Consider the following 12,330-nt stretch of genomic DNA (forward strand, 5'->3'; position numbering starts at 1 on the left):
GTGCTAGACAAAGGATTGTTGGCGCTGTCTTTCCTATGGCTAGCGGAGTGAGAGGAAAGTTGTAGAATTTCAAGATAAAACCAGATAACCAACTGCTGTACCCTTTACACTAACTGGGGTGTGAAGACCCTATAAACGCCAGTGTGGAAGATGACAAACTCCAGATGCCAGCAAAGTGAGGAGATGGAGAGAAGCCACCATGCCCATGACTTCCTGCCCAGAGGGCTGCTCCTTAAACAAGTGACGGCCGGGAAAGTAAAGGAGCCTACACAGCCACCTGCTCACGGCTGTGCTTCTCACGGACACATGAGACGTCTGCCCTGAGAGCACACAGTCAGAGCGCAGAACTCAGACAGGAGTTTGCTATTCCAAAAGCTAAAAGTACCAACAAAAACCCTGTTCTAAGAAACAAAAAAGGGCCCTGGGCTGACAGCACTCCCAGCTACCTGTCTCTCCAAAGGAATATGCCTTTATACCAGTCTCACTGGGTGCCCAGAGAAGGAACTGGAGAATATGAACAACTTTTTTAGCTGGGGAAGTGATTCTGTTACCGGGCACTTGCCCAGAACATGCTTCAATCTCAAGAAACACAGAAAAGAAAAACAGGGCTGGCAAGATGCTTACTGAGTAAGGATGTTTGAGCCACGCCCAACCTTACACAGTGGAAAGAAAAGTGACTCAGCAAAGCTCTCCTCTGCCCTCCATGTGCACACCAGAGTGTGCATGCACCAACCCCAAACACACACACTAGATAAGAAAAATAAAAAAGCAGGAGTCGGTTCAGCAGTTAACTAGGTGTTCTAGAGGGCCTGGGTTCGGTTCCCCTCCAGGTGGCTCACAATGGGCCTTAACTTCAGTTCCAGGGGGTCTGCTGACCTGTGTCCCAGACACATTCATGGTATCCAGACATACGGACAAGCAAAGCAACATATACATAATCCTTTTAAAAAATTAAAAGTTAAAAAAAAAGAAAATCATACATTTTTAAAAGTAAATAAAATTAAAAACAAAAGGTCACAAATTTTCAAGAAAAATGTGTTCTCGTTGGGTCAGGAAAGCAGACGGAGCAAACAGCCGTGCCAGGTGTGGTGACACCTGGGAGGCTGAAGCAGGAGGAACAGAAGCTCAAGGCCATCCTCAGCTACGTAGTAAGTTTGAGGCCAGCCTGGGCTACACGACACCTTGTCTCAAAGAAGAAGGAAAAAGAGGACAAGGATAGACAACAAAGGAAACAAAAGGAACAGAGGGCAGGCGCAGCCTCTGGGAGTATTACTTAACACCAGACCCCATGAGTGGCTCAGCGGGAAAGGCACAAGCTGCCCCCAGAGCCCACAAGGTAAGGGAGCACTGCCTCCTATCATCTGTACTCTGACTTCTGGGCACTTGAGTTAAATAAATGTAGGGAAAAAACAAAAAACAGGACACAAAAAACAACCATCAACCCAGAAGCGATCCGTTTCCACCACAGGATTTGGTGCTTCAAAGACCAATTATGTTGGGCTCATGGGGTCAACACTGGGGAACCAAGATGTAGCTTCTCTCCAACTCAATACACCAAGAGAAGAAATCCCTTCGGCCTTCAGCTATGTCAATACTGTGTGATTAAGTCCAATGTACAGGAGCCCAGTGTTCTCTGAGAGACTCTCGCTCTGGGCCAATCGCCGTCTGTAAATGGCCCATTCACCCGCTCTATGGCCCACATCTATTCTCCAGGAGGGGCCTGGTGCTCACTGTCACCTACCCCAGCTTGGCGCCCAGCCGCTGCATGCAGCTGTAGTCCAACAGAGAGTCGTTCTCTAAGGTGGGAAACTCTTCGTAAGTGGGCTCAAACTGGAAAGACAGAAGTAGGCACACTGTTAACAGACTCCTCCCTCACAACAAGCTTCCAGACAAGCCCACAGAGGTGCTGTACCACCGGGAACAGATGTCAGCTGAGACGGGTAAAGGGCCATAAGGAAAGTCACATCACCATGCTTGACAGGTGAACAGCGCGACACGCCCACGGGAGAGTGGTTGTCAGTGAGACAATGACTGTGTCTAGGGTCACAAGTACAGCAAGCGAGAGCAAACACAGAAGGGAGGGCTCTATCCTATGCACAGCTTAGTGTGGTGCGGGCCGTAACTGGGATGCAATGCTCTGAGCACATGGTGATGCTGGAGCATTCACAAAAACATATGTTCACGGACATAGACCAGAAAGATGGGTTAGAAATGCTGACTGCTCTTCCAGAGGACCTGGGTTCAATTCCCAGCAGCCACATGGTGGCTCACAACCCTCTATAACTCACTTAATGCAGTGTATAGGTAAATATTCAAGGAAAACACCAATACACATAAAATAAAAACACTAAAAACAGTATTCAAAACATTAAAGACTAAGCAAATCATCTTTTTCTCAACTGTAAATGAAAGGATCTCAGGGTGGGAAGTAATGTCCCTGCTAAAAGCAGCAGCACAGGAAGACGTGTATGACCCAACCTAAAGCAAAGCAGAGGCCGAGCAGACCCCTTAAAACACACGAAACAAAGCCACATCTATGCCAAGCACAGTGGCTCCGGCCCATAATCCCAGCACTCACTCCAATGTCAAGGACAGATCTGGGCTACCAGTGAGACCTGGTCTCAAAACATGTCCATTTTAGCAGAGTCTGAGAGACAGCTCAGCTGGCAGGGTGCTTGCCAAGTGACAAGGCCAGCTTTAACTCCAGGACTGGGGAGGTGCAAGCACAAGGATCAGAAGTCCAAAGTCAGGCTGCACAGAGAGTCCAGGGCCAGCCAGGGCTACATAAAGCTGTCTCGAGACCAAACTTAAAGGCATAAGATGTAAAGGAACTGACAAACCCCACAGGCAGCGGTGGTGGACCCTCGAGGTATGCTTCTCCTGCTGACACGTACCTCCACATTCCGTTTAAGGAAAGTCTTCGTGACCCTCAGCATGTGGGTATACTCCACCAGTTCCAGCAGGTTCTTCCTCAGCTTCTCCTTGTTCTTGGTGACTTCTCTGAGCTCCACCTCGAGCTTCTGCAGCTGTTCCTGCAATAACACAGCTGCCGGTGAGAGCAGGGCTTAGTCTGAGAATACCCCTGGGACCCAAAGTCACCACAGTGCCTGGCAGGGAGCCAGAATGCAATGTGATGTGCAGGGTGTGAGAACACAGCAAGACCGCAGGGTTCACTGGCTCATTTTAATCCATGGGGTGAACCACACCACCTGCCATCAAATATCTGCAGACTGCAGTGACCTCAGCACCTACAGGCCACACGTGGGCTCCCACCCGAGTCCCAGCTATTGCTGACTTCCTTCAGCTGCTTGTCCATTCCACACACTCAATGGAAAAGAATCTAAGATCATCCTTTCAGAACTCGTTCTCCTGTTAGTCCCTGGTCCGCCAGACAACTAGGAATATAAGGACTCAAGAGAAGCTTCAGTGGACACAACCAAGGGTCCTTATCCTTCAAAACACTGAGCCAATGCAAACTCACTCACCTGTCCTGTCCCCTTACCATGCTACACATCACCAAAGCGATCAAACTCACTGCTGCCCATAATTACGTCATAACCAGGCACTGCCAGAGTTCCACTATAACCAGGCCACCTAGCTGAACCAGAGGATTGCCAACTGCTGTTGGGAGGGTGCCATGCTTGACATGAGTTCACACACCAAGCAGCTGGCTACTTCCTCGCAGACAGAACATCTGGCCACAGAAGGGCCTCGGCAATACCATCGCCATCATTTCAAAAGAGTGATGAAGGGCCACCATATTTCTTCTGAGTGCCAACCCCGACAAGAAGTCTAGTACATGCCTCTAATCCCAGCACTCAGAACCAGAGGCAAACAGATCTCTATGAGTTCAAAGCCAACCTGGTCCAAGCCAGCCAGGGTTGCATACTGAGACCTTGTCTCAAAATTAAAAAGTATGGCATCTCAGACAACACCTGTGTTCATAGGCAAGGTGGGAAGATGGCATCGTATCCTCCATTCCCCAACATGGTGACCTCCTGCTGGGACCTTGGAGTGGGAAGGACATGCAGGCCCCGGGCCCGAAACCCACAGTGTGCTAGGGTGGGTAATCCCAGAGAGAGCACCCGTGCTACAACAGAAACTAAATTCTCCTTAGCCTCCCTCCACCACAGTCAGACAGAACTGGGTTGCAGGTCACTGAGGCCTGCCACCTGCTGTTCTTTATGTCAGGCCACAGCTCAGGGAGAGAGGTGGAGAGCCCTCAAGCGCTGTGAAGGTGACCTGGGAACCCTGGGACTTTTGCTGACAGCGTCTTCAGGAGCGAGTTACCTGCATTTCCAGAACATGTTTAAGAGGTGGTGCAGGAGGACTGGCCTCTCCCTCTGGCAGGGGAATATCAGCTCTGGTGATTTCCTGCACCAGGTACACTGTGAAAATAAGATGCACTCAGACATCTCACTGTGACCCTTTGCAATCAGAACCCTGACAGCCCCAACCTGCTGGGTGCACAGATCTGCCTGTCCTTGTCACCCCCTGCATATACTGGCTGAGCTACCCAGCTTCCTTCATAACTAAAACCTAGGCTAAAACAAGTTTGGGTACCTCCTCCTGTGGAAGGCATTGAAGGTGCAGACGGGTACCCCCACCAGAGGCAGAGAGCTGGCTGGCATTCCCTACAGAGGTCCTCAGAGGGAACCCGGAAGTCAAGTCACAGTAGAGCCAGGCTCTCCTGCAAGGCACCAAGCAGCCCTCTCTGCTTTTGGGAGCCTCATTCTACACAAGTGATGATGTCACTTGAACACATGATCTATTAATATGCAAATAACTAGCACCTTAAGCAAGAGACTCCGCATGACTAAAGGTTATTGTTAACACTGGGGCTGGCACATGCCTTCACTCCCAACACTCGGGAGGCAGAAACAAGTGGATCTCTTATTTCAAGATCAGACTGGTCTACAGAAAGATTTCCAAGCCAGCCAGGGCTACACAGAGAAACACTGTCTTGAAAAACAAAAACAAAACAAAACAAAAAATCCTGATAACTGTGTATTAGGGCTGGAGAGGTGGTTCAGAGCACGGCTCCTACAGAGGACCCAGTTCAGTTCCCGGCATCCACATGAGGCAGCTCACCCCGGACCTCAGGTGGACACTACAGTTCCAGAGGATCTGATGCCCTCTTCTGGCTTTGTTGGGCACTGCACTTACAAGTTCCTAGCCATACACTGGTGGAACATAATAATAAATCTTTTTTTAATATTGTAAAATTTATAATCCTTAACTAAAAGTTCAAGTTTTGTCTAGAGAAATGGCTCAGAACTTAGTCCTGAGTGCTCTTCCAGGAGACCTAAGTTCAATCCCCAGTTCCCACACTGGGAAGCTCACAACCACCTGGAACTCCAGCTCTAGGAGACACAACACACCTCTGTTCTCCAAGGGTTTATCTGCACTCACGTACACACAGACAGACAAACACACACACACACACACACACACACAATTAAAAGTAATAAAAATAAATCTTAAAAAAAAAAAAGAAAAAAAGGCTGGGGGTTGCTCAAGCCTGCCATCCCACTGCACAGGAGAAGAGGGCAAGAGGACCAGTAGTTAAGGTCTGCCTCAGCTACATATGTGCTTCAGTTCAGTCTGAGCTACATGAGACCTTGACCACCCCATTCCCAGTCCCCCCCCAAAAGAAAAGAAGTCTATAAATTAAGGGGAGTTCCTCGATATTAGCAACTGAGGGCAACTAGCAGAGGCAGAGTCTACCTTCTTTGGGGGCTCTAGCCACCAGTTACCTGTCTTCGCAGATGCCCCACAGCCATGAACACATGGGTGGCATAGGCTGAGTAGGTAGGTCGTTAAAGGAAAACAGGACAGGAAGTTGAGAGAGGGAAGTGTTTGGAGGGACCAGGGGAGGGAGGCATGCAGCTGAAGGAAAACAGCTGAGGATAAATATGATCAAGACGCCCTGGAAATGTGTACAAAATTTCAAAGAATTAAAAAAATTCCTAACTAAAATAAAATACTTAAGTAACAATTAGCAATCAGATATTATTCTAAGGGACTGGAGAGATGGCTCAGCGGTTAAGAGCACTGACTGCTCTTCCAGAGGTCCTGAGTTCAAATCCCATAAACCACACGGTGGCTCACAACCTCTTCTGGCACGCAGGTGTACATGCAGATAGAGCACTTGTATACATGAAATAAATAAATCTTCAAAAAAAAAATCATTCTAAAAGTCAAAACTCTTTACACCCAGACAATGACTACTACAGATTGTAGAGATGAAGGAAATCCTGTGCCTGGGCCACTGGGTTGTAAAAGTTAAGCAAGCACCAACCTACCCCATTCACAAAGGAAGCCCTGCAAAACCACCAGAGTTATCAAGCCAGCTGTCAGCCATTTCCTGCCTTTCTTGTTCCTAAATAGCAGCTTAAGTTGAGTGAGGGATATTAACATGCATACAAGGTTCTTCACTTACAAAAGAGACTATGCAGATTTGCCTGAGTAAGCCGTGGCACAAGAGACCAGGAAATCCTACTCAGCCGCCATCAAAAATGACAGACCTACCATTATGCAGAGCAGAGAGCAACTCCCTGCCCCCACACATCACCCTTCTTTTTTTTTCTTCCTTTCTTCTCCTCGCCCCCATACAAGGTTTCTCTGTGTAGCCCTGGCTGTCCTGAAACTTGGGCTGTAGACCAGGCTGGCCTCAAACTCAGACATGTATCTGCCTCTGCCTCACAAGTGCTGGGATTAAAGGTGTGTGCCGCTACCCGGCTTCTTCCCTCTCCTCTATTCATCTATATCTTCTGAAAGAAACATATGCTTATGTTGAGATAAAAAAAAAACAAACTTACCCAATATTCGTTCTAGTTCTTCACACCTCTTTACCTCACCAACGAATTTTCTTTGAAAAGAACTTACATTTTGGTTGAGCTGAGAAAAGAAAGAAAATTTTGCTTTTAAGTTCCTAAGATTTTAAATTTGCTTTTATTTATCTATTTAAGCCATTTTGGTGGGGGAGAATCAAATGCAGGCCTTGTTAAATCAAAATTTTTTATTTTCAGTTGCTAGTGCTGGGTCACATTCTGCCACTGAGCGAAGGTAAAATCTGTTGGGAGGAAATTATCACGGCCAGAGGTTTGGGGGGCACACACTGTCACTGGCCACTGAACAAAGGGAGAACTGGCAGGGGTTTCAAGTTGGCAACCGTTACCAGAAAAGCCTGAAAAATAGCCCTTGGCTCAGAAGTAACCCACGGAAAACACTTAATTTTAAAAAAGCCATGAACATGGATATGAAACTTGTAAGAACAGCAACCTGAGACAGAGAAAGTCTACACCAAAAATCAAAGGAAACTGGTGGGGGTGGAGGTCGTTGGCGAGTGCAGGTTAGGCCTGCAGGAGCCACATGAAACTGGGAGTGGTGGCACACACCTCTAACTTCAGCACTTGTCGGGTAGGGGCAGGAGGGTCATAAGTTCAAGGTCACGTCCAACTACACTTGGGGTTCAAAGTCCTGCTTCAAAGTAAAGCGGTATTAAAATGAGTTGAAAAGCTAACATGCCAATTTCTTCCCAGATAACACACACAGTAATTATTTTATTCTTAACAATAGCAGCAAAACCCCACTTTCTGTTTTTGTTTTCCAAGGCAGGGTCTCTCTGTGTAGCCCTGGCTAGTCTGGAACTCGATCTGTAGACCAGGCCTCAGAGATGCCCCTGCCTCTGTCTCCTGAGTGCTAGCTAGGACTAAAGGGTGTGCGGCTATGTATCCAACTTTTCTACTAATCATTTATAAGGACAGGCATTTATGATCCAGGTTGCATCAGGATTGGTGTGGCATTTGCCCTGGGCTCCAATGTCAAGATAAGTCGTGAGACTGCTTACACAGCCGAGCAGCAGCTGTTCCCAAAGTCTCAGTGCTTGTTTGAGAATCTCGGCTTCTTTTAACACTTTAGTTAGAAGATCAAAACTGGGGTTTCACTTCTGTCTCATTCCCTCTCACTTTTGGGGGTCACTCTTGTCCAGATGAATCAGTGTGGCTTCTGTGAAACTGAGAATGGAAACCAGGATCTGAGAACCAGCTGTGCCTGCAGATCCACTTGCCAGTTGTTTTTTTTTTTTTTAACGTGGTGCCTGAACTCTTAGCCGAATGGCAGGATCTTTTGTAAAGAGGTGTACTCCTTCTTCAAGGATGCTAACAGCCAACAGCAGCAGCAGCAGCAGCAGCAGCAGCAGCAGCTTGGACTGTCACTGTTTTTCTGTTGTGTGGGTTACAAATATTGGTTTTTTTTTGGGGGGGGGTGTTTAAGATTGCAGTCACTTTAACTCAAACCTAATAGTATAAAAGTACATTTCAACAGACCACCTTGTTTTTTGAGATTCTCTCTCTCTCTCTCTCTCTCTCTCTCTCTCTCTCTCTCTCTCTCTGTGTGTGTGTGTGTGGGTCTGCCAGGGTGTGGGTACATAAGTGTAGGTGCCTGAGGAAGTCAAAGGAGCTGGAATTATAGACCACTGTCAACTGTGGGTGCTGGGAACTGAACTCCAGTCCTCTGCGAGAACAGCAAGTGCACTCAATTGCTGAGACATCCCTGTGCAGCCCAGACAAGCCTTGACTTCAGCCTCCTTCCTGCCTTAGCCTCCAGAGTGTTGCGATACCACACCCAGCTCCAGGCAGTGGAGAGGGAGCTACTGCACTCAACCTTTCCTGCCCCAGCAGCCAAGGAAAAAAGCTGTCCTCGGAGTAGAGACGGAATTGAGCCCACCTGTCCCTTCAGAGCCACAACCTCTCTCCTTCCAGGTCTTCCCACTACAGTCACTTCAGCTGCCCCGCCCCCTCCAAGGGTGATGAGCAGAAAGGCCAGAATAAGCCAAAAGTGGTGAGAGAGCTTGGGACCCGACAAGCACTTTAACCCGGATGCCTGAGCAGACCGGGGCTACACCCAGCACCTCTGAAGGCTCGGCAAGATGCTTGTTTTATTTTCCCCCTAGAAAGAGCAGCAGCACTGTCTCTCTGGTTGACTCCCTGTTTAAAATGCTCCTGAGTCCACCCTGGATCTCATGTAACGGCACTCGGTGAAACCTGAGGCTCTGAGCTGATAGGAGTGCTTGCTTGTTCAGGCCTAAGATTGAACCTCGATAATGTCTTGGCTTGAAGCCTGACAGGATGGAACAAACAGACCTGATATAAAAGCCTGCTTCCCTTACCACTGTAGCCTGGATCTTTCTGGTCCTACTCAAAGCACCACACCCTACCTGTCAGATATGAAGATCCAAGGGCTGAAGTCCAAGTGGCTCCAGGACCCAGGAAGGGCACTGCACCCTGCCTGCTCCCTTGCCTGTCATTTAGGAGTCTCTGGAACAGTGCAAGGATCATTCATATCAGATCGTAGGTTGAGATGCTCCCTCTTTAGAGTAAGGACCCATCAGAAAGATACAGGGAAACGGCCAGGAGCCTACACTAATGCCATTAGTAGGAATCAGGGCTTGGTCGGCAGACTTTCTGCACTGTTCTTCTCCATAGCACGTATCATTTTAGCTCAGGATCAGTGCCTCCCCGCTGTCCTTCCAGACTTCGAGCCCCCACGGCACAGGGACTCCATCTGCCTCATTCACTGAGTCCCCAAGGCCACAAGTCACTCAATCAAAGATTTGTTCATCCAACAATTATTTAATGCCAATAAATGCCAGGGCCCGTGCCACTCGTGGGAAATGAGGAAAAGAACAAGTTGGGCAAGGTCCTGACCCTTAAAGGTTGGCAGACCAAAGGTTGAACATAAGCCAAAGGCTGCGTTCACAAGTGTGTTATTATAGTTGCAGAGACTGCCCCCATTCCACACCTACTGAGTGTGACCCAGGTCCTTGTCACTTGCCAACCATGCCAGCGCATCATGACACAGGAGTCAAAAATTCAAAAGCTCTCTAAGGATTCACAACCTGTCAGACTACCTCATTCTTCTTCCTGCCTCTCTTATCCCACTTAGTACTGCTCAGTGAGGTTCCCTCCTTAGTCACCCAGGAAAATCACCTCTGGGGAACCTTCTCCTCCACATCTAACACTGCCAGCTCCTGTTCCATCCGGATCTCAGCTCAAAGACCAACCATCTCCTTGGAGGGAGCCTCCCTTGACTATACTGCAAAGCCATCTCCAGAGACCCTCGTCTTTCTCCCTGACAGCTCCTGTCCCATCTGGGTCTCGGCTCAAAGGCCACCTCCTCCGAGGGGCCCTCCTTGGCTACCCTGCAAAGCCATCTCCCTGCCGGAGTCCCCGCGGTGCCAGCCTGCTTTGGCGGCGCCCAACCCTGAACCTCACAGGCCCGCAGGCCGCGGGACACTCACGTCTCGGAACTGCACCAGGCCCTTCTCGCCCAGCGCGCTCAGACACTCGTAGGCCGTGCCCGACTGCAGGAAGAGCTGCGCCAGGCACATGCTCTCGCTGCGGAAGAGGGAGCCCATGGCGGCGCCGCCTCGCTCAGCCTCCACGGACTGCGCACCCGCACCATGGGGCTCCCCTCCGCTGCCACCGCGGCCACCGCTCAGCCGCCGCCACAGCCACCCGTCACGCCCCGCCCACCGCCGCAGCCGGTTCCGGTTCCGCCCCGGGGAACCGCCCACTGCAGAATGACCAATGAACGGCCGGAACCGTGGCAGTCCGTCACTACGGCTCGGCCAATCGACGCACAGAAGGCAGGAGTCCTTAATTGGGTGACCCCTGCGCGGTTTTTAGAATTTGTTGTTTCAGTACTTCTTAAGTTTTTCGTGGATCCCAAGTTGGTCTGAAGTTCACAATCCTCCTGCCTCAGCTTCTTCAGGACAAGGATTCTAGGCGTACCCCACTACGGCCAGCTACTTTTGAAGATGTTTTTGTTTTATTCGAAACACAGTCTGTGTAACTAGCTCTGGAAGTAGATCCGCCTGCCTTTGCCTCCCAAGTGCTGCGATTAAAGGTGTCACACAACCACCTGTAACTGCAATTTCAGGAAATTCAACGCCTTCTTCTGACCTTGATAGGCTTTTGCATATATATATATATATATATATATACATATATATATATATATATATATATATATATATATATACACTCAAGCACACAATACATCTTTTAAAGAGATTTTTATTATTATAAGGTGTATGTGCATGCATGACTTGCAGAAGCCAGAGGTTTAGTTCGTCCATGAGCTAGGAGTGAGCTGCCTGACATGGGAACCAAGTCAGGTCCTCTAAGAGGAGAAGGTGTGCCATTAAGATCTGTTTCACGTACACAATCCTTTGATTCTTAATGAAGGTCCAGAGAGGATGCAGCCATCATCCTTATTCTGAGATCATGCTATTAACCCCCCGAGATACTGATTCAGCACAGTCAGATACCACTAGCTGCCTTTGTCACAGTGGATTTGCCAGCCTGGGAGGGATACGGTCCATGGGACAGGGCCCTAAGTGGTGCAGTGTGTGGCCTCTGCAATCCCTCAGCCACACTGCTAGCTCCCAGCAGTCACGAGACCTCTGCAACAACATACAATCTGATGTGTACTTAAAATCTCCGGCTTCTCCTGTTGCATGCAAATAAAACCCAATCCCCTCACCATCACAGAGGAGAGAGTGCATACCAGGTGGCTTCTGCTTCCTCCTGTGGGGCCCTGACTCCTTTCCCTGGGCTACACCTCCTCTCTGCTTTTCCCTGGTCTGCACACTTGAACTCTGGACTCCTTCCGTTTAAAACACTGGCCCACTGGACTTTCTCAAAGCTGGCTCCTTGAGATCTCAGCTCAGATGTCCCAGTGCCAGTTAGGTTTTACTGTCAGCATGACACAATGTCACCTGAGAGGATGAAATCTCAGCTTAAGAGATGACACAGATCTGACTGCCCGGTAACCATGGTTACGGTGAATTATCTTGATTGCTGATTGATGTGGGAGGTCCAGACCACCATGGGCAGTGTCACCGCTGGATAGATGGTCCTGGGCAGTTTAAGAAAGCTGGCTGAGACATTGTGGTGTATGCTTTTAAACTCAGCACTCAGAACGGGGAGGAGGTGGGTCTCTACATGTTCCAAGCTGGTCTGATCTACATAGTAAGAAATAGAGCATTTAATGCTATAGAACTGCTAAGATGGCTTGTGGGTAAAGGCATTGTCTACACAGCCTGACAACCTGAGTTCCCTCCCTGGATACAAAAGGAAGGAGGAGAAAACTGACTCCAAAGCTTGTCCTCCATGTACCTCACTCAAACACACATACACACACACACATACACAAATAATAATACATTCAATTTTAGTTTAAAAGTCTTTTAAAGCATTTTCTAAACCTTTCTCTGGAATATGTGACAGTAGTCAACCTTTTTTTATGCTTACATACTTGCAT

At 48.7% G+C, this 12,330-nt stretch overlaps 1 protein-coding gene across 2 annotated transcripts in view; it reads right to left on the reverse strand.

The window, feature by feature from the left end:
• Nucleotides 1–10,526, reverse strand: part of ATP6V0A2 (ATPase H+ transporting V0 subunit a2) — a 28,767-nt gene extending 18,241 nt beyond the window's left edge. For both annotated transcript variants that reach the window (XM_080941396.1, XM_080941395.1), the window contains exons 1-5: nt 10,304–10,526; nt 6,822–6,900; nt 4,291–4,388; nt 2,895–3,032; nt 1,742–1,830 (exon numbers count right to left, since the gene is read on the reverse strand). In XM_080941396.1, the coding sequence (XP_080797522.1) occupies nt 1,742–1,830; nt 2,895–3,032; nt 4,291–4,388; nt 6,822–6,900; nt 10,304–10,420 (521 nt within the window). In that variant the 5' untranslated portion in view covers nt 10,421–10,526. The remainder of the gene's footprint in view (nt 1–1,741; nt 1,831–2,894; nt 3,033–4,290; nt 4,389–6,821; nt 6,901–10,303) is intronic.
• Nucleotides 10,527–12,330: the final 1,804 nt, after the last annotated feature.

Source organism: Micromys minutus, assembly GCF_963924665.1.
Source record: "Micromys minutus genome assembly, chromosome: 29".
NCBI classification, from domain to species: Eukaryota; Metazoa; Chordata; class Mammalia; order Rodentia; family Muridae; genus Micromys; species Micromys minutus.